The sequence below is a fragment of the Mytilus galloprovincialis genome, chromosome 13 (genome assembly GCF_965363235.1).
Source record: "Mytilus galloprovincialis chromosome 13, xbMytGall1.hap1.1, whole genome shotgun sequence".
NCBI classification, from domain to species: Eukaryota; Metazoa; Mollusca; class Bivalvia; order Mytilida; family Mytilidae; genus Mytilus; species Mytilus galloprovincialis.
The window spans coordinates 62,501,671-62,527,860 of NC_134850.1; the positions used below are offsets into that span (position 1 = coordinate 62,501,671).

The following is a 26,190-nucleotide window of genomic DNA, read 5'->3' on the forward strand; positions in this document are numbered from 1 at the left end:
ACATAGTCCGAACCCCCTTCTCCCCACGAAAGTTGAGGTAACAAACTTTTTGTTACTGTTAGAAAAGGTCTGATGAAACTCCAGTAATTTCAAATCATGTGCGATCGTTTGCGCTATTTTCTCCGGAAAACCTGTTTTCCATCATCAAACAGAAGCTGAAACTGCTTGTAAAAGATTCAAGAACGCTTCATAATTGATTTAATTCACTTAAAAAAACAATTTAGAACTTGTGCATTTTTAAACAGGAAGTTTAAAAAGCACGCGTAAAAGAAGAAATTAACCGGTGAAAGTCGAAATCCGTACATGACAGATATCACTATAATACGACTTTGAAAGTAAAACAGTTCCATCCTTTTGTAAAACAGTCTTTAATATACCTATCACATTAATGTGTGAAGGGTCTTAAGCTAATACAAACAATATTAGTCAGTATGAAACACCAAAACGGAATGAACAATAACCGATTACGTTTTGTAGTTATTCTAAGCTGGTTTACCGTTGTCCTTTTAACTATGTATCGTATCAATCAAGCAGATACCAGTTTATTTCAACCAATGCATTGAAAAGAAATGAGAAATTTGTTATGAAAGATTAAGTTTTTATATTTATCAGTATTCATTTGATTTCGAATAGAAATAACTTGTTAATATGGATGAGTTAAAGTTATTAGTTTGAAAATTGACGAGAGTTCCCTCTACAATATCAATAACAAGATGGCGGAACCAAAGATTTGTATAGTTAGAAAGATTGGAATCTCGCGGTTTATCGAAATCTCTTCCGCGGTGAGACTTCGCTACTCGCGACTACTACTACTCGACACTTACGGTATCGGAACGTGATTTGTTTGTACACATGTATCGATTTGTTTTCTATTTTTGTCACGTATAGACAATGTTAAAATGGTAAAGGACTTTATTTATTCCTAAATGTAATGATTATTGATTACCACTAAAGTTTCATTTGACGAAAAAGTGCAATTTAATCGTTTATTTGATTTTTGTAATGCAATGCAATGTGTATAACGACAGTTGACAATGTGTTTGTATGTTGTCTGTGAACTTTTATTTTCAGTCAATTGCCAAAGAAATTAAAAAAAATAATCTTATTCTTGTAAATGATGGCATTATAGCTATATGCGAATTTGCATCTTCGGAAACTATCAATCTCGGGAAACAGGTGCAACACCATTTTTGTGGGAAGCTCGGCAAATCTTACCACAACAAGCAATATTGTGAGCTGCTCTTGCGCCAATTATTTACGTAGTTAAAGAACTAACCACACATTTCAGGACGAATTACTGCATTTCGTTTTATATACATGTCAAGGGCTGATCATTATCATAAGGTTGGGACAAGTACTGTTAAATAGGGGGCCCACTGGTAAACCCTATAAAACTGCCTCTGCGTGTTACTGTAGCCGGTTTCAATCATTATAAACATGATATACATGATGAAGGCATTTAGAAACGATAGCTAGTGTGTTATGAATTATCAACTACATTTTTTTTTTAATTGTACTAATAACACTATATCTTTAAATGCACTTTTCTTTCTTGTCAGAGCACTTAAATCAATTAGTGCATGAATAAATAGGGCAACAGTGACGGATCCAGGGGGAGGGTTCCGGGAGTTGGAACCCCTTTTTTTGGACGACCAATGCATTTGAATGGGGATAAATAGTTGGAACCCCCCCCCCCTTTTATCCTGGGTTGAGAACCCCCTTTTATAAATCCCTGGATCTGCCCCTGTGCAACCTTATAGTGTCAGCTCTCTCTCATATTGGCCTCTCAAGTAGTCAATCATGGAATTATGCATGGTTATGCATTATACATGTAGTATAATACAGAAATTAACTTGAAAAGAGCGACTTGTCATATATAAAAAAAAACTTCTTTCATCTTTTTCTGACTGTATGTTGGTACACTTTTATATGAGGTTACATCAAGTATTACAACAAAAGTCTTACTTTTCTGTTTCAAACTTTCATGTTTGCTTGGTCTTAACCGTGGCGTCTATAGATATATATATCAATAATTGTCTTTGTAAACATAACTAAAATGTTTATTGTCTAACAGTAGATACGTTTTGTACAATTTTGCCTTGTATTGACTTTATAGCGCACAATTACAAATATACATGTAAAACACTAACTTTTGTCTATCAAGATAAGAAATAATTATTGATTGAATAATTGATTACATCAACCTCATTTGGTGAACCGAGCTGTCTCATTTGCAATCATACCACATCTCTTTGTGTGTCTTAACTTAAAATTTGGTATAAAAACTATTTTTTGTGTTTTATGTATTAGGCTGTTGGTTTCATGTGATAATATTTATCGACCTGATATGCTGCATTGGTTTTGATGATCGTGGATGACATACATTCATCGATTGTACATGTAGACTACATATTTTTAAAATGTTCATTTGATATTGGATGGATAGTTGTCTCATTTCAAACATATCCCATGTCTCCTTGCTTATTTTACTACACATACTCGTAGACATTAATCACACAGATTTATATGAAAAACTTGATTAATAAAGGCAGTGACAAGAAAGAGAATCGTCAATATACACTGAACACCAAGCAGATTAGGCGAATATTAAATGAATCTGGCATGTAAAGGAATTTAAAAAAAAAAAGATATTCTATGATTTAAGTATACGTTAACATATAGATATAATCCAATTCAGCTGGTATCACATGATTATCTATAAAGTCACTATCAAAGTTCCCTACACACAAAGTGTAGCTCTCAAGTTTTGATATAAGAGATTGAATGTTAATGATATTCGTGGAACGTTCTGGTCAATAGTCGCATTTAGTTGTACCTATACACTAGTTTATCTATTTGAAGGCATGCTATATGTTAGTCCACGTGATTAGTGCATGAATGGCCAACTGATGTTGGCACACAACTCCTTAGACTTTTTTGGGGACTTTCCTTGTGCCAGGAGTTTTCTTCTTAACATTCACCAATTTGGGCATTTTGGAAAATACTGGGAAAAAAGGTGTAATATAGTTATATGTGGCAATAATAATACAATAGAATATGGCTTGAATAAATTCCAATATCAAATCTGTCTTAACAATAGCAATATTACCTCAAGATCTCTGCTCGAACAATTATAGACGCAAGATTTATGTTAGTTTTCTGTGGGTTTATGCTACATATATTCCAACTTATGCAAATTTAGGGATTATTTATACATGTAGCAGGGTATCTTTTTTTTTTTTTTTTTTTTTTTTTTATTATTTGCAATATTGTAGGATCATAAGATGTCGCAAACAAAAAAAATCATATATTTTGATTTAATGGTGCTTGCCTAACTACAAAACTATGTATATATATATATACATTTACATATCATTATAGGTAATGCAGGACCTAAATTAATCCTTAATTATGTAGCAAATTGTCATGTACCATGCATGTAGGTGTTCAAACGACAAATTGATATTTTCATATCTTCAAACAAACAAACAAAAAATATACTACAGTCTATGCAAAAGTCCCGGAGATTCCAATCCTTCTTACCATACAAATCCTTGGCGGAACGTAAACAAACCACCTCGCCGCGAAATTGAACTTGTTATTTTATTTATTTCTTATTGTACTCTATAGTCCGCAACCCCTCTGGAAGGTCCAATTTTGGAGAATAAAAGCGCGGACTTTACACGCCTTTCTATTGACAGATCAAGATTGTTTTTTGGTAAATAAAATTATATAGTATATCAACTTCAATCATTGAGTCAACTAAGCCAGACGTAATAATAGGCACGGAGACATGGCTTGATCCAAACATCAAATTAAGTGATATTATACCAGACTATTTCCATTATGACACGGAAGGCCGGGATCGCCCAAAGGACTCCCATGGAGGGGTAATGATAGCAGCTAAACAAAACTTACAGAAGGGTAACATCATAAAAAGCACAAACATAGAACTACTGACTTGCACTATTAACTTAGAAGGAAAAAAGAAAATACTTATAGGTGCATTTTATCGACCACCTGACAAAAAAGATGACACCTACCTGAATAAAATGATGACGAAATAAATAACATCAGAGCAAAACATCAAAAAGATATATTCCTTATTGGTAGTGATTTCAACTTACCAATAATTAACGGGGCAGAACAAACCACAGACCATCGACAGTATCCTACAAGAACCAACCAGGCATTCTTAGAACTTGTAGCTGACAACGGGCTAGAAAAAATTGTGGACTTTCCGACACGAAAAGAGAACACCTTGATGTATTGCTTACCTCTCATCCTTCATTTAAATTAAGATGCAAACCTTTACCATCAATATGAAACAGCGACCATGAAATCGTTCTCCTAGATATGGCTTGTAAACCACTTAAACCTTAACCAGTCAGAAGAAAAAATATTTCTATGGAAAAAAGCTGAAATACATAACATAAAGGAAGACCTACATAACTTTATAACTTCCTTCAAAACATCAAAGATAGAAGCGTTGAGTCTTCATGGCAGGCATTTAAAACAGCTGTACAAACCACCATAGAGAAAAGAGTACCAACAAAAATGACCCTAGGAAGAACCACTCATCCATAGATCAATACAACCATTAGACGGAAAATTAACCAAAAGCAAAAAGCGCACAAGAAGGTTAGAAAAACTAAAAAGAAAAGAGACAAGGATGGGTAAAAAAGACCACAACAAGAAATACAGTGGGAGGTCCGGCAAGCCAATAAAAAATATATAGAAGAGGTTAGTTCAGATTATAGAGATAATGCAAAGAAAGTTTGGTTTTATATCAAGAGCAAAGGTCAAGAATGGACAGGAGTTGCACCGTTAAAAAATAAAATGGGATTTCTGCAAAGTGACAACAAGAGCAAAGCTGACATTTTAAACGAACAATTCCAGTCAGTATTTACTAAAGAAAACCTAAATAACTTCCCAGATAAAGGTAAAAGTCCATACTCCACCATAACGGACATATAAATTAGCACCAACGGCTTCCACATATTGTTAAAAAAACCAGAAACCGCATAAAGCTACTGGTTCCGACTCAAAACCAGCCTTTATACTGAAAGCATCAACAGAACAACTTGCTCCTATACTCACAGACCTATATCAAACATCATTGAACACTGGTGAGGTCCCGTAAGATTAGAGAGATGCCAATGTAGTTCCATATTTCAAAAAAGACGAAGGGCACCTAGCATCTAACTACAGACCAGTATCTCTAACTTCCATGTAAGGTCTTAGAACATATTGTACATAGCATCATCATGGACCACTTTGACAAAAATAAAATAATATTAAACTGATGCACAACACGGATTCCGCAAAAGACGATCATTCGAATCCCAACTAATCGTAACCATCAACGACATTACATCAAAATTGAAAAGCAGTGGCAAAGTAGACATCATTCTGCTAAACATTTGACAAGGTACCATACCACCGCCTCCTACACAAGCTGGAATACTATGTCGTCAACCCCAAAACCAATAAATGGATTCGCTCCTTCCTACATAACAGAAAGCAGAGTGTGATATCAGAGGATGCCGTCTACACACAAGTACCAGTACTCTCTGGAGTACCCCAAAGCACTGTCCTTTGTTCATTACTGTTTCTGGCCTACATTAACGACATGCCAGAAACAGCATCTACATCAGAGACCAAATTGTTCGCGGATGACAGCCTACTCTTTCATACCATCCCCAACCAAGCTGACAGTGAACTTCTTCAAAATGACTTAACATCATTTGAAGACTGGGACAACAAATGGCAGATGAGTTTTAATGCCAAAACATGCCTTGTCATTAGAATATCACCAAAAAATTGACCAGTGATACAAACATCGTACCATCTACACGGTCATTTTCTAGACACAGAGGAAGCAAGTAAATATCTTGGAGTAACCATCAGCAACAAACTAACATGGGATAAACACATAGATAATACAGTAGGCAAAGGAAACATAACGTTAGGATTTATACGTGGAAACCTCAAAGACAGCTGCATATGTATCCACGGTAAGACCTGCAGTGGAATATGCAAGCACAGTATGGGACCCAACCGCCCAAAATAAAATCAAAGCAATTGAACAGGTAAAGAAAAGAGCTGCACTATTTGTGAATAATAACTAAGCAGACCGAACACCTGGCTGTGTCTCAAATATGGTAAAAAATCTAAAGTGGGAAAGCCTCGAAGAACGGAGGAAAACAAACAGATTATGCATGCTATTCAAGATCCAGCATGATCTTATAGATATAGACCGTCACCAATATTTGACCCCGAATGATAACCGGACCAGAGGTATAAACCGCTTCTTCCAAAAAAGAACAAGTACAGACACCTACGGCCAATCTTTCTTCCTGAGGACAGTCAAGGACTGGAACAACCTACCAACAACAGTTACAGCGACCAACACTATTGAGGGATTTAGAGCTGCCTTGAAGGCATGCTCTGAAAGGAAGTAGTAAAAAACAGTTTTAAATAGTATATTTTTTTCGAACGTTTTAAATGTAATTTGTAAATTGCCAAGAGAAATCTTTCTGTGTTGCCCGACACTGCGTAAAGTTTTCGCGCGGAACCATTAACATTCAGCATTGAATCCGGTTCCTCAACTCGAGGAAGAAGAAGAAGAAGAAGAAGAAGAAGAAGAAGAAGAAGAAGAAGAAGAAGAAGAAAAAACTGGTTCCCCTCCGACTACAACATTTTGTTCGAGTGTAACGTAATACAAGCATATTCAGGTTAGTATGCAAAATAGTAAATATGAAACCGAGTGCGGTAGGTGGAAATATAATAGACTTCCGGTTCTGGTCAATGATATTGGAAACATGCCGCTGATAGCGTCATTTTTCAAAACAAGAAACATATATATATATATATATATGAACCACATCAACAAACGACAACAGCTGAACTTGTGCAGCTGTCATAGTTATTTCTCCACAAGACAGTGAAGTATTTCAATTTCGAAAATTTCATTATGAATTGGATAAAACATTTTTGATATTTCATAAAAAATTACTTAGAACTGTTGCTTGTCAGATTTTCTTGTAAACGAGATTGTCCATTAGAGACTCCTTTGTCTTCTAACCTTTTCTTGCTGTGTCCAGTAATACGAGGCATTTTGGTAAGCAATAGGGATTAGATAGAGGGTATTATCGCTATGTTTTCAAAATTTTCATTTGTACTTACTGACTGATGATTTCTTTTCTCAGCGGAATCGGGTGATATGAAAAAGTATCGGTAGAAACTAAGGGACACGTGGCGTTGCTAATGAAATTGTCGTGAAATTGACAACGTCGTCATAGGTAAAATAGCAATAAACAGATTATCATTGGTAATCTCAACTCATTTTATTTTCTCACTTTCGCAGTACAGTCTCAAGCGAGAAAATCAATCTGGTTGATATGATCACAATAATCTATAATTATACGAAAGAGTTGATCGTGTCTCAAAATTCAGACGAAAAATCAGTATCTTTTGGATACTAGATTGATCCCTTCGTGTATTAAAAGTCTATGCTGAGATAAAATGACTGCAAAATAACCAAAAATACGGTACATGGAAAGATAGTGCAAAGGAAAAGTCTAAGCTACAATTAAGCATGTGATAATTGATGACATGGGTTTCAAATTCTATTGAATTTCTAGGTAAACATATTTGTGTTGATTTAGATAGAATAAAAAAAACCTTACTAACACTACTCACTCCCTGAACAAAAATGGCAAAGACAGTCATTTACCTCTTTTAGTAAATTTACAATTGTAAAATATCCAATTATATCATTATTTAATTTCCTGTTCCTGTCAATCGCAGGTCTTAATGACAATAAGGTACGTCAGCTTATCAATAACTTTGATGCATTTAAATTTGGAATAATAAATCTTACAAGATAAGTTTTTTTTTATTCCGTTATAGTTTGGTATGAGCAGGAAAGTGTGTGTAAATCAATTTATCAGAAATAACATCGATTTCATTGTCTGTTTGACGTTTTTTATGTTGACGTGTTCAGTGTTTTCCAATGCATTGAACATGTTGAAGATACTTTTCATAATAATTTATGTGATTTTGTTCCATTTCTACTATGAAAATCTTCAAAACTTAAAAAGTTGCATTGTTCAATGAAGAGTTTTACAATGATGTATTCAAAGAGGCAGTACACCTACCTTTTGATGGGGATTTATCATTTTGAAGAATAAATTAAAACTGTCCATATTTGGTTCCAAGATTTAAAAACAATTTTCATTTCAAATTTATTCAAACATATGTCATGGAAAGTGTTATATACTATTAACTTCTGCGTTTTTAAATTCACAATTCACCTATGTGGTTTGTAAATGTCTATTGACATCTACTTTTGAAGAAAATAAATCACCAATATGATCTGATTAATATTTACATTATGTTTGCCAAATAATGACAACAGATCTTCTGAATCAACGAAAATAATTCCTTTTCAAAGATAAATCACCATATCTATGTGGAATTCTAACATGACAAGTAGTTGTTGTAGAAGGTAACATATCTAGCATGTTTTAGTTGCAATTGATATAATTGAATTTTAAATGGAAACGGGGAATGTGTCAAAGAGACAAAAAACACTAAAAAGAAAAAACAGCACAAGGCAACTTATGTGTCAACAAAACAGCGAGGAAATCGGTAACCAGAGAAGGGGTTCAGACATCCTGCCGGTAATGTATACAAGTTCAGCGAAATTAGATGTTGGATATGTACTGATTGAAATTTGATATTAAATACATTATATGTATATTAGTTGTTATTGGCTGCGAATTAGCTGTCGGTAATTTCCAAAACTCTCAGATCTCCATCTAATGGTGTATATTTGCTGTAGGAATGTATTAGTACCCGTCCATTTCGTTTTAAATGATACCAGGTTTAATCCACCATTTCCCCCTAAATGCCTGTACCAAATCAGAAATATAATAGTCGTTATCGGTTTATTTGATATCTTCGAGCGTTTAATTTTGGCATGTGATTGGGGACTTTCCGTTTTGAATTTTCATCGGAGTCCAGTAATTTTGATTTTTCCGATGAAAAAAAAGATTGTAGTAACTTATAACATGTATAAGTTGCACATGTATATTCAAATGATGTATGCATTATTAGAAAAATATATTCAGGTATACAACATGTTTAATATAGTTTTTTAAATATATGAATTTCTTTATATATAATACAGGATAATCATATAAATAATTTTATTAAATAAATAATTTAATAATCCTTAATTGGGAGAGAAAAGTTGATAATTAGTAAAATTCTTTAGAATCAGAGCACCATTGATAACATATGAGGATTTGTAAATGCACAGAACAAAAAATGGTTAAATAGTAATAAAAAATAGTCAATACACGTGAACTTCATTTTTCCGGGGAAAATATTTGGCTGGTATCTGACAGTAATCAGCCAAGCCGAAGAACTTATAATTTATAGTTTAGAATTGTTTAATAAATAAAACACTTATTTTTGAAATTCTTTGTTTTCATTCAGAACTAGAAAATTCTGTATTGGCGTTTTTAATGGGATTTATCAAATTTTGACGACTTACTAGTATATTCTTGATATGTGACAGAACGTTAGGAAACAAGAAATATGTAAATTACTTATCCGCATCAGATGGGTTTTGTAAAATTGAAATCTCATCAGTGATGATCATGTGATACAGGCACAGCATTTACTCTAATTTTGAGGTTTGGAAAACAAAATAAAAAATTGCTTTTTACCAAAATATATGTTTTAGTTTTCCTGAAAATAATTGTTTATTGTACACCTTTTTAATCAGAGTGTTCCAAAACAATTGATAATGATCATTTTATCAATAAGAAGGCATATTTGTTACATTACTGCCTTTGTGGTGCTTATACACATATCATTTGCATGATCCGAAGTTAATGATTACTATTAATTCATATCGATTTAATAATGCAAATTGACAATCGTTTTCAATGTATAGTAACATCTTTTCTTTCTTAAAGTAATGTATCTTTATTATATCTTTTGAAGAAGTTTGTATACGAGTTGTAAAATTTAAAAAAGCAATAACAACACACCGTACCTCCTATGTTATGGACATGATGAAAAGATTTAAATGAATGTTCAACAAAATAAATAATTGATACTTCTCGCGAAAGGGAATTATTTTCAACCCATCAACATACAGTATGATAAAATATTTCATATATACATACATGAAAACAAACATGCAATGTTATCTATACCTATCGATTATTTCTATGTTTTGGAAATGAATAAATAAAACAATATATATTTCATTTGAAACAAAACGTCTTGGCATGTTATTAATTGAAATTGGAAAAAAAACAATTAACCTGCACAAGTGAACTTTTGATGCTGGATGTCATTTACACACTTTTGTAATCAAATGATCAAATAATTGTACTGTCAACGTTCCAACTTACCTAGTTAGACTGGCATCAACCCCTGATTTATGACCTCAATAAATGAACAACATATCTGGTTTTATGATCTTCAATAAATAGTCACCATTGGATGTTGAACATAGCAGTGTTGACAATGTTTCCGAGGTTGTCACAGGTTGCAATAAGGATTTTATTTTGATTCAGAAACCAGAACCTGACTACAGAAAAAACATATTGTGTTAGCTATTTAAATTAATATCTTGTCAGTTGTAAGAGAAATTTTTCAGTAGTCTTATATCTTAAGCATGTTTTAAAATAATATGTGTCATGTATGTTAAAAACGAAAAATAATCATATTTCGATTGCCTAATGCAATGCCAAGGACTCAGTCCAATTGAAAAACGAATAGATAATTAAGATTATCACTGCAATCAAACTAATAAAAATATAAAGGGAAAATTACTAGAAGAACTAGACGACTTTACCTATGTGGGCAGTATTCTTATCAAACAAAACGCATCAGACAAAAACATCTCAAACAGACTCCAGAAGTCCAGGACATCTTTTCACCAACTAAATAAAATATGGCGGACAGGCAACGTAAGTGACAAAACAAAATTAAAGACCTACAAGAGTTATTTGCTCTGTTTTTGTTATATTGTGAAAAGTGCTAGTGAATTACACAGAAAGACAGCCAGAGAGACGATTTCACACCAAATGTATGAGGAGTATTTGTATTGACAAAAAATATATATTTCAAAGACCTGTACGAAAGAACTTGACAAAACGATCTGATGCTCGACTCAAAACAACGGCGATTCAGAAGTCTGGGACACACATAAAGAAAATACCAGGATAACATCACCAACATAGCTCTAATATAAACATCATCTTAAGATAAAATAAACACAGGAAAAGCAAAAGAAACATGGAGAAGGACAATTGACAGTAATTTAAAAGAATGGGAAAGACCTGGGGTGAAATGGAAAAGATTGCAAAGTACAGATAAGAGTAGAGAGACCTGATATCAGCATTATATGGCAGCTGACATGGAGATGATTAGTTAGTAGTTAAAAGCAAAATATTGGAACTTATATTTTGTTCAAGATACATACTTTTCTGAGAAAGACGAGCAATTCGTAGCGGAGAATGTGTCTTTTAATGAAATAATAGTTTTGGATAGAAAATCTTATGAAGTAAAAAAGATCAAAAAGGTATTTTTTAGGATTGAATATTAAAATCGAAGATAACTATGATACTTTAAAAGAGGGGCGAAAGATACCAGAGGGACAGTCAAATTCATAGATTAGAAATAAACTGACAACTCCATGGCTAAAAAAGAAAAATACAAACAGACAAATAATATTTCACAAGACACAACATAAAAAGATAAAGACAAAAGCACAAAACCCAACCAAAAACTGGGGCCGATCTCAGTACTCCGGGGGGGGGGGGGGGGGGGGGGGGGTTAAGCAGATCCTGCAGATCCTGCTCCACATGTGGCACCCTGTACGCAAAATAAAACTGTCATTGTAACGGGAGATGATGATTTAGTGCAAATGTTAAAATTTCTCTGGTATGAGTTAAAAGAAGTTAATGGTAGGCCACCTTTAGGCTGGAAATTGTTATGCTGATCTCATTAAATGTGCCCCATATAGGTACATGGTCGTCCCTCAATATCTCAAGATCTAGTTGAAAGCTTTCCATAGCAAGCTGCAACGTTTTAGGAAAGAAATCAACTGGAATTATATCCTAAACAATTCAATTTTGGTCATTAAAAATGATATCAAAATTACATTTTTGTCATTGGAGACCGATTTTTTATGACTTCAGCAAGAAACTTCTCTAATCTCCGTTATATAATAGAGGCCGTTTTAAATGAAAGTTCCGGACATTTAAAAATAAATGTTGCCTTCCTAAATACAACTAATGAAATTAAAGAGTGAAATGCTACAAAGGTTTTTATGCACAGAGAATGAGACATTCATCTACACGAGGTATCATATATAATACCTACAATTTAACTGAACATGGCTGCTAACATTTACATCAAACATAGCCGAACAGACGCACTGACTATTACCAGGGTTATACTGTCTAACTTAAAGTAATGTATTTCTATTTTATATATTAAATAGAAAAATGAATATAAGTTTTTAATGAAAAAATAAAAACCAAATAATCTACGTATTTATGATATGGACATGAATGATAATTCCGGTAAAATAAAACAATAAGCTTTGTATGGACACGTTTTGGGGATTCGACCCGTTTGGGTGATTATACAAATGACACGCTGTGGCGCCATTTTATATTTAGAACTGTTTTGTAGTTCAGTGACGTTATGTGGACACGTTTGGGGGAATCGAACACGTTTTGGTGGAAGGACACGTTTCTGAGTGTAACATATCTATAATTTTATTTATTTGTTTCGAAATGTTTAATAATAATATATACCAACATAAAGAATTATTTTATAATCTTATAAATATCATTTTCTTTTTATGATTCCGACCGTGTAAGACCGTCATAGATGTGCAAGGTCAAATCTACCCTCATCCTCATTAAATTTCTTAGTGTGATAGAGCATCTTCTTGAAATTGAAAAATAAATAAATTGCTCTTTTTTAAGCTGAATTCTGGTAATAATTCAAAAGAAGTTTTCTCTCTCCTGATGTCGTATGCATCATGTAATTCAACAACAATCTTCCTGCTAGCTTTAAAGGCATTTGTTGCTTTAATATGGTGTATAAAATAATGCCAGAACTCAAATGAAGCAGACACGCTGTCTTAATGTATCTGCATTACTCGATAAATGAGAGAAGTGAAATACCCCCAACATCAACATAGATACGCACAAACACTAAAACTTAACACCATAGCCATCCCTTTGTTCCAGAAACCTCAAACTTATGCCGAATGCTTTAGTGAAAAATTATAATTGAAACCCACACAAAACTTTTTTAACTTTTTTGAAAATGTCTACAAATGAAAACAAAATTATATTATCTTCCCATAATGATAGAATGTTGGGAAAATTTAGCTTTTTCTTACCACAGAGAAGGGCTAGCAAACAATTTCTAATTAAGGAGGTTCGCTACTGAAATTCAAAATAACAAGAAAGTTTTCCTGTTGTGTTTTTTTATAACTCCTTTCATATGGGAGTGGAAAAATGAAAAAAAAAATATAGGTCAATGCGCTATATTTTTCGTAAGGATGGCATTTATGGTCACTCATAATGTCAGTATTGAAAAATCCGGTATTTTCAAAGAATTGGAACATCTGCATTGAAGTTTCAATTATAACAACAATTCATACAAATGTAAATATATTTTATTCTAATATCAATAAAAATATACCTTTATTTCAATTTCTACAAAAATTGTGCATTCAAGGCATATAGTCAATGTGTTTTTCCCGTAATAAAAAAATAAACAAAAAAGTACGGGAAAGAGAATGACATCAAAATGAAACCTTTGATTTAACCTTTATAAAATAACAAGAAATTTTCAAAACAATTCAGAAATAATTCACAAGACTTTATTTTAAGATATTATTAATAGAAAAGTATAGGTCAATGTGCAAAATTTTGAATTAGAGCTGAAAAAAAATCAAAATTCCATGAAAAACTACGGGAAATTTAAATTTAGACATTTTTCATAACATATATGTCAATTTATCAAATACTGTTATCTTTTTTAACCAAAAAATTTGTTTTAAATCTAGATCACTGTATACTAGGTACAACAAAGACCTTTTTTCATTAAAAATATATAACTAAGGACTGAAAAACATTCAAAACAACATCAAAAAGTTCATGAAAATGACATTATTCTTTCAAAAAATCTGAAACCTGTCTTATGATCTTTTCTGATTTTGTAACACGTACACCTGAACCACTCTTTTCTGTGAAAAGATCTTTTATACCTTTACAACCATTCCTAGAAAAGGCCAACTTCAAGTGCTCTAAGCACAGTCCACTACTGGCAATAATACGTGCCATTCCTAATGAAAGTATCTTACGATCAATCAACAGCTTCAAAGAAGGCAAATTTTTATGCAATTCTTTCATAGAATTGAATTTGTCTGATATGACACATTCTGGTATATATACTTTTTCAAAATGAACATTTAATTCAATTTTCTTATTGACAAGTGTGCATAGTGCATCAACATCTTCATCAGCCCTGTGGGCTTCATATGATTTGCTCATAAATGTTTCAAACAAATTTGTCTGTGAATAAGAATTCAGACCTGGATGAGAAAGTTTAAATAATGGCAATGTGTCAATAAAGCCTATCACAGTTGACTTGAATTTATCAAGCAAATTACATTTTTGTAGTGAAGTGTACAATAACACACAGTCATATGTTTGAACATTATGGCCAATTAAAACATTGTTCTTAGTTTTTTCAAGAAAAGAAATAAAGTCATTGAGGCACTTTTTGATATGGACAGCAGGCAACACATTTCCATTTGATAATAACTGCCCATTCTCAAATGTCAATCCAGTAATCTCTGCCGCCTTTGGTGTTATTTGGTGCTGGGGTAGGACAAATCTTGAAAAAGATTCTGCTGCACTCTTTGCTGCTAATTGTGTGATATGGGATGATCTACCTAAAAAGCAATATAAATACAACTTATTCCAGTTCCTAGATGTTCACATAAGAATTACATGTATCAGTGGTTGTAAAGGTTCTGTATTAAAATAAGTTTACCAATTTCTCCACAAAATGTATAGCAATGAGTAGTGATAACATTTAGTTCATATAATGTACAAGGTTTTACACAAGAAATCCACATATTTCTTTTATTTCAAGGTACATGGCAGACTTTGTATTCATACATATTGTAGATCTCGAAAGCTAAAAAAATTCAAGTTCCATAACTCTCTGAGGAGTTGGATTTAAAAAGTGTTAGTATAGTGTAGAATTGTCAAAAACATCAGCGTCTAATATCTCCAATAAGTTGTGTTAAATTATTATTATAAATGGCAGTTGTAAAAAGATCGAGTACATATGGTGACTAACAGCTTTGCAAGATTTGAATGACCTAATAAAGTAACTGACTGACCGACAGACAGACAAGGAGCATCACTTTAAAGGTCTCTCCATCACGTTGTGGCGTGGACAATAAATGTATTGAAAAAAAAAGTTTTTTTATTATAACATACTTAGTCCTGTAGCTTCTATGTCAAAGAAAATTTCTGTAACAGAATCATGCTTTGGTGAGGCTTCTATTCTTGAAGTTCTAGGAGGGGGTATTTCTGTTATGTTTTCAGGATCCAATCTAGATTCTTCAATATCTATGCCTGACTGGTAACTGATTCCTTCCCTCACTTCACAGCTTGATATATCTTGATTACTGAAAAAAACATTTTCAACAATGAATATGAAACTCTTCATGTTTCTCAATTATACATTGATCTTAAAGAATGCCAGGTTGTTTGGAAGTTTGATTTATTGCAATAAAATTTGAGGATTTAATAAATAGGTAGTATAGAATGTGAGAAAATTTTCAGTCAGACTTAATTTAGATAGTCAACTTTAAATTTGTTTACTATTTTTTTCAAATTAACTTGGATTTTCATAAAATTATACTGCTATTTCAGTTATATATGGATCTTACTGAATCCTAGCTTGTTATGAAGTTAAGGGGGCTCCTGGGTATAAATGAATTTTTTTTTCTAATGTAGGATTTCGCTATATTTTTTCATAAATGAACTTTATCATATACTTTAAAGAAAAATGAAATAAAAAAATGGGGTCACCGTTCATTAAAGCTAAAATCTGCCTCTGGAAGAAACATACATTTTTGTTAATGTTCTTTTTTTCTGTTGAACTAATAGGAGAAAAAGTAGAAATATCGAAATAAAAAAATAACCTAATATAAGAAATCGCTTAAATTTTACAATTATTTAGTTTATGTACAGCTTATTTGAAAACATTAATAAAAAATATAGGTCACCCATGAGTTTAAAACGATATTTCAAATTTAAGGCCAAAAAATGTCATTTTTGCACCAAAGGGAGATAATTTGGAGCTTTTTCAATTTTTAAAGTCATCTGGGGCCAAACCAAATAATTTTTTTGGGTTGTTTTTTGTACCATATCATAAAGTAACAACTAATAGTGTAATAAATAAAATTTGTAATGAAAAAATAAAGGTTTAATTTTTTGCTAAAATTTTTGTACCCACGAGCCACCTTAAGACTATTGGCTGAGTATTGCTGTGAAGTTTAAGGATTTAATTAATCTATTATAGGTAAAAATAAAATAGAATGTGCAGTTCCCACAAAAGTCTTTAAAAAAATTATAACTATTTCAAAGCAACTAGGATTTTCATCAAATTTACAGATATCTTCATTATATATTTATCTTACAAAATACCCTTCTTGGGGGTAATTTGGTTTATTAAAGTTATCTATCTGATGGCTGATTTGCACTCCTTTTGTTTTTGGGATTTAGGTCTCATAAACATCTATATCAATATCTTTTTAAAAAGAAACATTGAACAGGCTCTTTATATTTTAATCTATTATGTAAATGCATCTTTCAAATTACCGTTCTGTCTTCAACTCTAATCTTCTCAGTTTAGCCTTCTTTGTAATCGCTATTGCCTTTCTCTTTTTGTACTGGAGATCTCTCAGCGCGCTAACTTTGGATGTGTGAACACCAGGTGAAAGACCAGCTGTTCTATTTGCCTGTAATGTATTTATATATATAAATAAATATTTGTTCATTCATTAGTATGAGTAAGTAAATTCCTTCCAACTTTATATGAAAGGTGAAATATTTATATTATTTGCTGAATTTAATATACTAAGTTAACCTGGCATGAAAAGAGTTATCACCCATTGATTTGTGAACTGAAAAACTATTTTATTCTAGTGTGAAAATATTGTTATCCATTACAAAGCAATATATATATACTGATTTTAATGACATTACAATTATTTTAATAAAAATATATGTTTTTCTGTTACGTGTTATGTAATTTATTCTCCATTGCCATTGGCCTGATATGAGTAATTTGAACTTATAGTAATGTAATATCATAAGAAATAACAAGAACAAAAGTATGAATATATAATCAAAAATGCAATGTGGCAATCAATATATAAATTGTCAATTTGTTTTATTTTGTCAAAGGAAAGGAATAAAAATTGGAGCAAAATGTAATTCCTTTTATCATGTTTATTTAGTTGGTAAACATTCTATCAAACTTTTAAATAAGTTATATAGTGTTCAAGACAATGTGCCAGCATTCATCAAATTCTTTAGAAAAACTAAAAGTAGAAAAAATATTGCTATCCTATTTCTCTCTAATTTTCCTTTGACAGGTGAACAATTAATAAAAAAAAAAACAACATTACATAATGATAAAATGTCATAATCATAATAAACAGATTGGCCAGAAGTAAATATGGTACCCCATTATCCATGAAATGATTTATTTTTGTGGTTTTATAGGAGAAATTTTAGTTTCAGTTAGTATTAATTCTCATACTAGTTCCAAAACAATTCTGCAATTCAAACTGAGTTTACAAAGACAGACAGAAATGTATACCATAGTATGTCCTGTCAAAAGTTAGGAAAATAAAGAGTCTCCCAAACAAACATGAATTGTGATGATTTTGTTTTCTATGTCAAACTTGAAGTAGCAGACCCATCTAAGAATCATGCAATTTGGAAAATAAGTTGTTTTATATACCCATTTATTCATACAGTATATAGATATGTTATAGCTCTATATATAGAGATAAACTAATACATTTAAATGTATTCTAAAGTGGCAGTTTTACTTGATTACAGGACATATATGACCTTTAAATCTGAACTATAAATATTCTGTTTGTACATTATTACAAATTTGAGAGTTATCTCCCTTTGTCCAAGTTAATTGAAATTTTATGTAGGCTATAAATCAATGTATCTCCTATTGCACAATTCTAAGCTGGAGAGATACTTAATTTTGTGTTCAATATTTAGACAAATTACTTTTTAAATATGAAAACTATTATTACTAAATAGTTTGCTACAGCTGGTTTATGTATAAATCTAGTTTCAGTGGATCCAAATGGCTACAATGTACATGTATTCATATGATTTTAGAAGAAACATATGAAATTCAGTGTTCAAGCTTGTTTAGGAGACTAACAATAATTCAAATATGCTTTCAATTTTGTTCTTACATCTACGAGGTACTTGTGACCTTTATTTTTTTGAACGACACTTGCAGCAACCCTATAGCCAAGACTTCCAGAACTACCATAATGTCTGTTTTTTGGTGCTTTTGAAGCCACTGTATTATTGAAGCTTTCATTGCCTTGTGTACTCTCAAGGTTAGCTAGCTTTTCAGACTGTGTTATGTAATTACTGAATAATGTGCTCAATGAGGCCTGCAGTTGCTTGTCTTTTAGAGGTTTACCATATGGTAAAGAGCGAAATTTCATACTAGAGTCTTCAAAAGACTGGCACCAACTGGGATCGCAACTGGTGTGGTCACCAAAGGGGTGTTTAGATAGTGCAGGTAAATTCTTTGATATTTCTTCTGGTCTTCCTCTAGCTTGTGCAACCAAGAAATTAAAACATTTCATAAAATAGTAAATGATCTTTGTAGTAAGGCGAGAATGTTTATTTCTCAGAGCAAAAAGACTCTTTCCTAGGGTTTTCTTGACATGATTACTATCTGAAAGCTTTATTATTGACTTGTCTACTTTATTTCTCAGTCTGGCTATGGTTGTAGCATCCTCATCTCCAACTATCGTCATAATGTTCGTACCTTTTATTCTTGCATCAGCTACCATTTGTACCACCATGTCAGCTTCCATTGCTTTGGAACTCCCACTATAATTCTTTCTGCAAGTATGTACTTTAGGTATCTTTTTCATCCTTCTAGCTGTCACACATACTCTGCATGTTCTTGATCTTAAACTATAATCTAATATCATGCCTGTTCTTGTTCCAATCATTGAGCAATGACCTGTACAATAATTCATACAATAAATCAATTCATTCAAATTGGAGAATACATTTACATTTTATAAAAATAAAAGAAGACTGTATCAAGGACATAAAGGCTCCTGTTTAAAAACCCTACAGGGTATCAGACTGAAAATCAAACTTAAAGTGTATGTTTTATAATCATAATAATTGTTTTCAAATTTGAAAACATTTGATTTATATAAAAAAAGAAGATGTGGTATGATTGCCAATTACACAACTATCCACAAAAGACCAAAATGACAGAGACATTAACAACTATAGGTCACTGTACGGCCTTCAACAATGGGCAAAGCCCATACCGCATAGTCAGCTATAAAAGGCCCTGATAAGACAATATAAAACGAATAAGTAAATATAAATAGACTGACAATGTAACAGACAGACTGATGTCTACAGTACAGCCGACTCTTACCAAAGGACAAGGATATACATGTATAACACTAAATACCCCCTAAGCTGTCAGACACCGGACATAATTATTTGTATGAAAATTTTCATGTGGAGTAGTATTAAGAAAAAATTCCCCGGTGTATGTTTAATTGGTTATATGTGTATCGCTTAAAAATCTATGTCTATATAAAAAGGAAGATGTGGTATGATTGCCAATGAGACAACTATCCACAAAAGACCAAAATGACATAAACATTAACAACTATAGGTCTAGTTTTCTTTTTATAAAGTTTTGTCGTTCAAAGTAATAAAACACATAAAAATTTCTTTAACTTACCTGTGAGACTATCATACGATCTGCCACTACCTCTTTTTTGCCACCCTGCATCAACTGCTACGGTTATGTCGTCGTTTCCACTACATCTTTAAGTAAAAAAAATGGAAATTAGTAACACATGGATACCTGTATATCATTTTATAGCAGCTGGTATAAACTATAAATAATACTTTTTAATAATTTCTAAACATTATGTTATTTTATTTGTACACCATTTTTAAAGTAATGTTAAAAAATGCCTTTTTATCAAATTCTAAATTGACTATAAAAATTGATTTATACCTGAAATTTGGATGTATTGTAATTTGTATAACTTGCTCTTGTCCTGATTAAGCATGCAGGAAACAATTAAAATTGAGAATGGAAATGGGGAATGTGTCAAAGCGACATCAACCCTACTATAGAGCACACAACAGCCGAATTAAGGCCACCAATGGGTCTTCAATGAAGCGTGAAACCTGCATGAACGACAAGATATTAAGAACCACTAATCAATATGAATTTCAATCAATATTTATAAGAAGACTAAATAATTTCTTTCATTAAAATTGAAGTACTATAGCTATACTGCTATTTCTGAAATTATTGCATTGTTTTTATTATTGCGAAAAAATTGCGACAGGTTTAGTAATACATGTATATGGCAATAATTCAAACTCACATTTTGAAATTTATTATAATTTATTTCTATGTAAAAAGGATTTTTATCAACATTGCAAAAATTTAAATCATATTTTAGTTTAAAATAATGAAATCGCAATAATAGATAAATGCACTCAATAATTTCTAAATTTACTATTCCTCAAACTCCAAAATCATTTCTATTAACTTACTCTTTCGTCATACTCTTTTCTTTCTCTGTCCATTCCTTCATCGATTTCTCTGCAATTTCTTCAAGAATTGTTCCAATTTCATTTTGTCGTTGGTCAAACATTCTGTGGCTAACTGGAGGTATATTTAATGTGGATAGAAAACCATTTACTTGCCTTTCACCAAGACCAGTATGAATTGATGCTAAAATAATAGAAAACAAAATTTATTAAATCTGGAGGTTGATTTTTGTTATAAATCTAGCCCCCTAAGGGATGACTAACCGCCTACCCTGAAGTTGGGCCTTAGTTTTACCCTATATAATCTTTTCACTTTTTCATATCTAACATGTCTAACCGCACCACATATTTTGTATGTAATAGTACATTTTTTACATGTATGTGCCTGTCCCAAGTAATTAGGAGCCTGTTATTCAGTGGTTGTTGTTTGTTGATATGTGCTTCATCATAAATTTGTTTTCCGTTCATTTTTTTCTGCATGAATTCGGACATTAGTTTCTCTTTGTAATTTCAGGGTCTGTTATAGTTTATTATTTAGAGGTACCGGCTTTGCTTATTGTTGAAGGACGTACAGTGACCTGAAGTTGTTAATTTCTTTGTCATTTTGTCTCTTGTGGAGAGTTGTCCCATTTGCAATCATACCACTCATTACCCAATTTTTTTTTATATAAAAGGGGAAGGTTTAAATCTAACAGTTAAAACTCTGACCGCAATAATTTGTGTGTGTGACCTCAGTCAGAAGTGGTGTGGTTATAAGTGTCTTTGTATTATTAAACCTTTTAGATTTAAAATTAGATGTTTGTGGAAGGATGAAAATATCTGGAATTCCCAACAATGGTCCATGTAGTTACTTTTGCAATTAAAATTATGATTCATATACATGTGCATGGACATTTATATAGAACTTATAAAGAGTTAGACAGACCCAATAGCAAATGTGAAGCTTTCATAAATGGTTAACTTGCCTTCTTTTTACATCATATCTACATTTTGTACATGTAAATGATTGTCTGACTAAACCCCCAAGGTTGGTCAACCGTTGTACTACATGTGGTAAGTCTGCTTGCTTGATACTTATCAAGTAAATTTTAATCAAAATTTCAGCTAAATGTAGCAAAATTATAATCTGTTCTCTCAGAGACTGAAGGCCAATATTTATGTATGTACAAGTACATGTATAGATCTGAAGTCATTTTATTGTGTGAAATGTACTTATCATTTAGACTAAAGTTTTAAATAATTATACCCCCGCTTTAAAAAAGGGGGGGTATACTGTTTTACCTCTGTCTGTCAGTCCGTCCATCAGTCCGTCCGTCAGTCCGTCCGTCAGTCAGTCAGTCAGTCCGTCCCATGAAACTTTCGTCACATTTTTCTCAGGAACTACACATCCACCCTTTCTGTAATTTGGTATCAACATTTATATATGTCAGCCATACCGTGTGATGCGTTTTCAGATTCATCACTTGACAACTTCCTGTTTACCGAACACTTGTCCTATTTTACACATGATAGCCAAGTTGAAAATTTTCGTCACATTTTTCTCAGGAACTACAATACAAGGATTTCTGAAATTTGGTTTCAGGATTTATATAATTCAGCTATACCGTGTGATGCGTTTTCAGATTCATCAATTGACAACTTCGTGTTTACCGAACACTTGTATGATTTTACACACGATAGCCAAGTTGAAAATTTTCGTCACATTTTTCTCAGGAACTACAATACAAGGATTTCTGAAATTTGGTTTCAGGATTTATATAAGTCAGCTATACCGTGTGATGCGTTTTCAGATTCATCAATTGACAACTTCCTGTTTACCGAACACTTGTATGATTTTACACATGATAGCCAAGTTGAAAATTTTCATCACATTTTTCTCAGGAATTACAATACAAGGATTTCTGAAATTTGGTTTCAGGATTTATATAAGTCAGCTATACCGTGTGATGCGTTTTCAGATTCATCACTCGACTACTTCCTGTTTACCGAACACTTGTATGATTTTACACGTGATAACCAAGTTAAAAATTTTCGTCACATTTTTCTCAGGAACTACAATACAAGGATTTCTGAAATTTGGTTTCAGGATTTTTATAAGTCAGCTATACAGTGTGATGCGTTTTCAGATTCATCAATCGACTACTTCGTGTTTACCGAACACTTGTATGATTTTACACATGATAGCCAAGTTGAAAATTTTCGTCACATTTTTCTCAGGAACTACAATACAAGGATTTCTGAAATTTGGTTTCAGGATTTATATAAGTCAGCTATACCGTGTGATGCGTTTTCAGATTCATCAATTGACAACTTCCTGTTTACCGAACACTTGTATGATTTTACACATGATAGCCAAGTTGAAAATTTTCATCACATTTTTCTCAGGAACTACAATACAAGGATTTCTGAAATTTGGTTTCAGGATTTATATAAGTCAGCTATACCGTGTGATGCGTTTTCAGATTCATCACTCGACAACTTCCTGTTTACCGAACACTTGTATGATTTTACACGTGATAACCAAGTTAAAAATTTTCGTCACATTGTTCTCAGGAACTACAATACAAGGATTTCTGAAATTTGGTTTCAGGATTTTTATAAGTCAGCTATACCGTGTGATGCGTTTTCAGATTCATCACTCGACAACTTCCTGTTTACCGAACACTTGCATATTTTTACACTATTAATATTATCCACTTGCGGCTGGGTATCATCAGTGAGCAGTAGCTCGCAGTTTCACTTGTTTAAACTACTGTAAATTCAGAAATTACTTTGAAGTTTGAACATTCATTATTGCAATTTTGTTATTTTAGATTTTCAGTATTTAAATTTTCATGATTTTGAGAAAAATTCATGTAAAATATTTCAAAATTCAAGTTTAAATTATTTACAACTCAGTCACATTTTTTCACAATAATTTCTGAATTTACAGTATAAAGTTTTCTAGGGAAGAAACCAATTTAATTCACTTTAAAGGGGGTTACATGGTTATGGCTGTTTGTTCTAGTCAGATTTTTTTCCACACAATGTGTAAACATAATTTTTTATTTGTAAGTTTTCCATCAAATTATTTTTATCAAAGTTTAACACTTCACACTCACAGGCTCGGATCCAGGGGGGTTCTGGGGTTGGAACCCCCCTTTTTTTGGACGATCAATGCATTGGAATGGGGACATGTACATGGAACACACCCCCCTTTTTTCTCTTGGGTTAGGAACACCTCCTGTTTAAAATGGTTGGATTCGCCCCTGCTATATGTTACCTGTATAAGGTTTTAATTTAGGGGAAAGCAAGATTCTGAATATTTTTTTTGTCATCTTCTTGACCACAATATTTTTTTTGTCAAATATGGCATGACTTTATGGGATCAAAATATTTTTTTAAGGAAAAAAAAACATGATTGAAAAAATTAGGATGAGATATCAGATATGAAGTTTAACAGCCACTACATGCTTAGTGTAAAATATCCATAATATATTATATGTTTAATACACATATTTGAGAGATAAAAAATAGAGGATTGCACATGCATGTACATTATTGCTACAGGTGAACAAGAAACGCACATATTTTTTCTTTCAGCCTTATATCAATTTATAGACTTGTTTGTTATTTAACTTATAAAGAATTTATAAAGTAAGACATCTTTGAATGGATGCAGAGGCGGCTTTAGGGAAAAAATTTGGTTGCTTATATAGGGAAATACTGAAGCATGACTGGAGTGGGCCCCCTCTTATGTCAGTCAGTGGGCCCCCATCTATGAAAAATTCTGGATCCGCCACTGGGATGCGATGATTACATTTACCTGTTGCTAACTTTGTATTTACATCCCATATTCTGTTGTGCTGTTTTCCTGTTGGTATGGCATTGATGTTTTTACAACTTTGGTTGACACATAAAACTTTCAAGACAGCAGCCAGGCCACATGTTGTTATGTTTAAACAGTTTTGTAAAGAGAGTGGAAGACCACATTGTTTGCACGCAGCGAGATGATCTGCCAATACCCCAAGTTCTACGACCCTTCTTCCATTTCTCCAGCTGTCGTCTGATGTTATGTTAACATTGTTTTCATCTACGACTTCCTCATTTATAAAATTTGACAGGTCTGGTTGTTTATATGAAGACGATGGATATGAAGTTGTATATGCATGATCTAGTAATACTGTTCGAGCCGTTTGTCTGATGTTCTGACCCTTCCTAATTGACGCAATTTTCTGTTTTTGTTTACAAGACAAAAATCCGTGTCTAAACCTCCCCATTGAATAATGATCTTATAAAAATAGCATCGATGTATATTAAAAGTAAATAAGATATAAAAGTTTGATGTAAAATGGTTAAAAAATGTTCAAATATACTGGTAAACGATCTGTTGACGGGTCTTCTGATGTCGTCTGATGTCAATGTAAACAATGCCGGAAATAGGCGGAATACCGCGTAAATATTATTGTCGTATATTCTGGATTAATTTGACATTTAAAATTGATTTAAAATCAAAATTTCACTAAAAATAAGGTAAGATATAATATCTGATAACTTTGAGTCAAATACATTGTTTTAAATTTATAAAAAATAAAAAATATATTACGGCATTCGTTCTCAACTACGGTGCGCAAACGGTGTCAAAATAATGAGTAGCGAACATCCTTAAAGCCTAACAAACGATTAAACAATTTTCCACAAAACATGAATTTTACTTTATTCAAAAATAAGGACCTCGTTAGCTAAATCTACTAATTTTATTCGATATTATGAATGTTAATGACAATAGATAAACAAGCTGTGTTCTCAATTATGACAGATAAGTTAAGGCGACAATTGTAAACCGGTGTTTAAAAGTCATCAATCGATTAAGAGAAAACATATCTAGGTTACAAACTAAAATCGAGGGAAGCACATCAACTATAGGAGGGGGGAAAGTAACAGCATGCACTAAAGTGAAACAAAAACAAACGCAAACATGTATATAAACGAACTGTTTGATAACAAATGCCATATTCCTGAGTTACGGCTAGCCAAACCTCCTGCTTATATGACAATGTCAACACATATATCACTAAAATGACTACATTTGTGACAGCATTCAAATACCAAACAAGCACACGCATAGAAAAACGCACAAACAAATAACCATGCAAACCGCAGAAAACAACAAACATCTTCCATCAACGACAGACACAACAGGAAATCAAAAACCGTGATGCATTTATACGAAACGAACATGCAATCGCGT

At 32.4% G+C, this 26,190-nt stretch overlaps 1 protein-coding gene across 1 annotated transcript; it reads right to left on the reverse strand.

The window, feature by feature from the left end:
* Positions 1-13,713: 13,713 nt before the first annotated feature.
* Positions 13,714-25,348, reverse strand: LOC143055897 (uncharacterized). Its single transcript, XM_076228942.1, has 7 exons — positions 24,766-25,348; positions 20,964-21,144; positions 20,131-20,216; positions 19,180-19,380; positions 16,959-17,098; positions 15,570-15,760; positions 13,714-15,013 (listed from the first exon to the last, which is right to left on the reverse strand). The coding sequence occupies exons 1-5, from the start codon at positions 25,217-25,219 to the stop codon at positions 17,091-17,093; spliced, it is 930 nt and encodes a 309-aa protein (XP_076085057.1). The 5' UTR covers positions 25,220-25,348; the 3' UTR covers positions 13,714-15,013; positions 15,570-15,760; positions 16,959-17,090.
* Between the last annotated feature and the right edge of the window lie 842 nt (positions 25,349-26,190).

Excerpts from the sequence above, each read along its gene's own strand:
- LOC143055897 (XM_076228942.1), bottom strand. The coding sequence starts at position 25,219 with ATGGGGAGGTTTAGACACGGATTTTTGTCTTGTAAACAAAAACAGAAA. Across the intron at positions 21,145-24,765 it reads AAATACAAAGTTAGCAACAG|CATCAATTCATACTGGTCTT; the intron begins GTAAATGTAATC and ends CTATTATTTTAG. Across the intron at positions 19,381-20,130 it reads ATCGTATGATAGTCTCACAG|GTCATTGCTCAATGATTGGA; the intron begins GTAAGTTAAAGA and ends ATTATTGTACAG.